A 1,242-nucleotide genomic window follows, 5' to 3' on the forward strand; every position below is an offset into this window, starting at 1 on the left:
ATATGTGTATGTATATGTATATATACCACAGGCATATTTTTTGTTTACTCTGCCTCTTTTGTATCTTATTGTATCTTTTACCTCTTTAATTGGATGTCACATTGTAAGAAAATACAGTGACTACAAAAGAAAAATCTTACATTTTGAGAAATACTGGAAGATGTAATCCTCAGTTAGTCTTTTTTTCAGTGTTTTTAACATATCACGTGCTACATGATAAACCTAGTTGATGACATGTTAACCCTTTTTAAATAGGTTATTCAAATTCTTAAACATTAAGATAAGATAAGTTTCTACAAATGTCTGTCTGTACCAATACAGAAAATGAAATCTGATTCTAGTTTCTAGTTCTAGTTCTAGTTTACAGGAAAGTTACTTGACAGTCAAATGATGATCTCTGTCATGGACAGTAACACATGTAACCACTGTTCTCTGAGTTTGGAGACTTTCTACACTACTTGTTACATGTTTGTGATTGCAGTGGTTAACTTGCAATACTTTGCAATTTTGGGACCATGCATGTTTCCTCTCTGATTAACCTTGTTTGGAACATGTTACTGAGATGCTCTGAGCCAGACACCCCTGGTAGAACCGTGTTTCAAGGCTGCCTTGATGCGGGGAATGTGCTATAAGTTCTGCACTAGTGTTGTAGATGACACAAAATCACTGCCACAGAAATGCTTACAGGAGTGCGTGAATGAAAAAGAAAATCATGCAAATATTTACAAAGGTATTTCAGAATCCAAACACAAAGCTGACCCAATGCCACACCTCCACCAGTCACTAGTTTTCTGCAACGCTGCTTAGGCACTGCTTAGGGACTTAACACTTCTAGATATACCATGACCTGGATGATTGAGAATCCAGACATGGCCAGCACGGTTGGTTTGTCCTAAAGTATATGTGTTAACTGCTCTGTGAAGAGCTGGCGTGTTTCACCTTACAGCACATATGAAATGGCCTATAAAATCTATATCCTTACCCAGCTCTCCTGGTGTGACATAAGGCATTCGATCTCTCAGACACTCCTCATCAGACACCTCCAGTGGGGGACTTCGTCCTCCATGCTCCTCGTCATCAGAGCTGCGCTGGGACACGTGTGGTTGATACACAGCCCGTGGGAAGAAGGCTACCTACAACACAGGAGTCAAAGTTTGTAAAGTCTATAGCAGTGATCATCAACTGGCGGCCCGCGGGCCGAATGCGGCCCGCCTAGCCGTTTGATCCGGCCCGCGACTGGAT

General features: G+C 41.2%; 1 protein-coding gene across 1 annotated transcript in view; it reads right to left on the bottom strand.

Annotated features, from left to right (window-relative positions):
* Positions 1 to 1,242, bottom strand: part of spi1b (Spi-1 proto-oncogene b) — a 7,567-nt gene that overhangs the window by 1,236 nt on the left and 5,089 nt on the right. Inside the window, exon 4 of the mRNA XM_034880366.1 lies at positions 983 to 1,133. Within this exon, the coding sequence (XP_034736257.1) occupies positions 983 to 1,133 (151 nt within the window). The remainder of the gene's footprint in view (positions 1 to 982; positions 1,134 to 1,242) is intronic.

This window comes from Etheostoma cragini, chromosome 1 (genome assembly GCF_013103735.1).
Source record: "Etheostoma cragini isolate CJK2018 chromosome 1, CSU_Ecrag_1.0, whole genome shotgun sequence".
Classification (NCBI taxonomy): Eukaryota; Metazoa; Chordata; class Actinopteri; order Perciformes; family Percidae; genus Etheostoma; species Etheostoma cragini.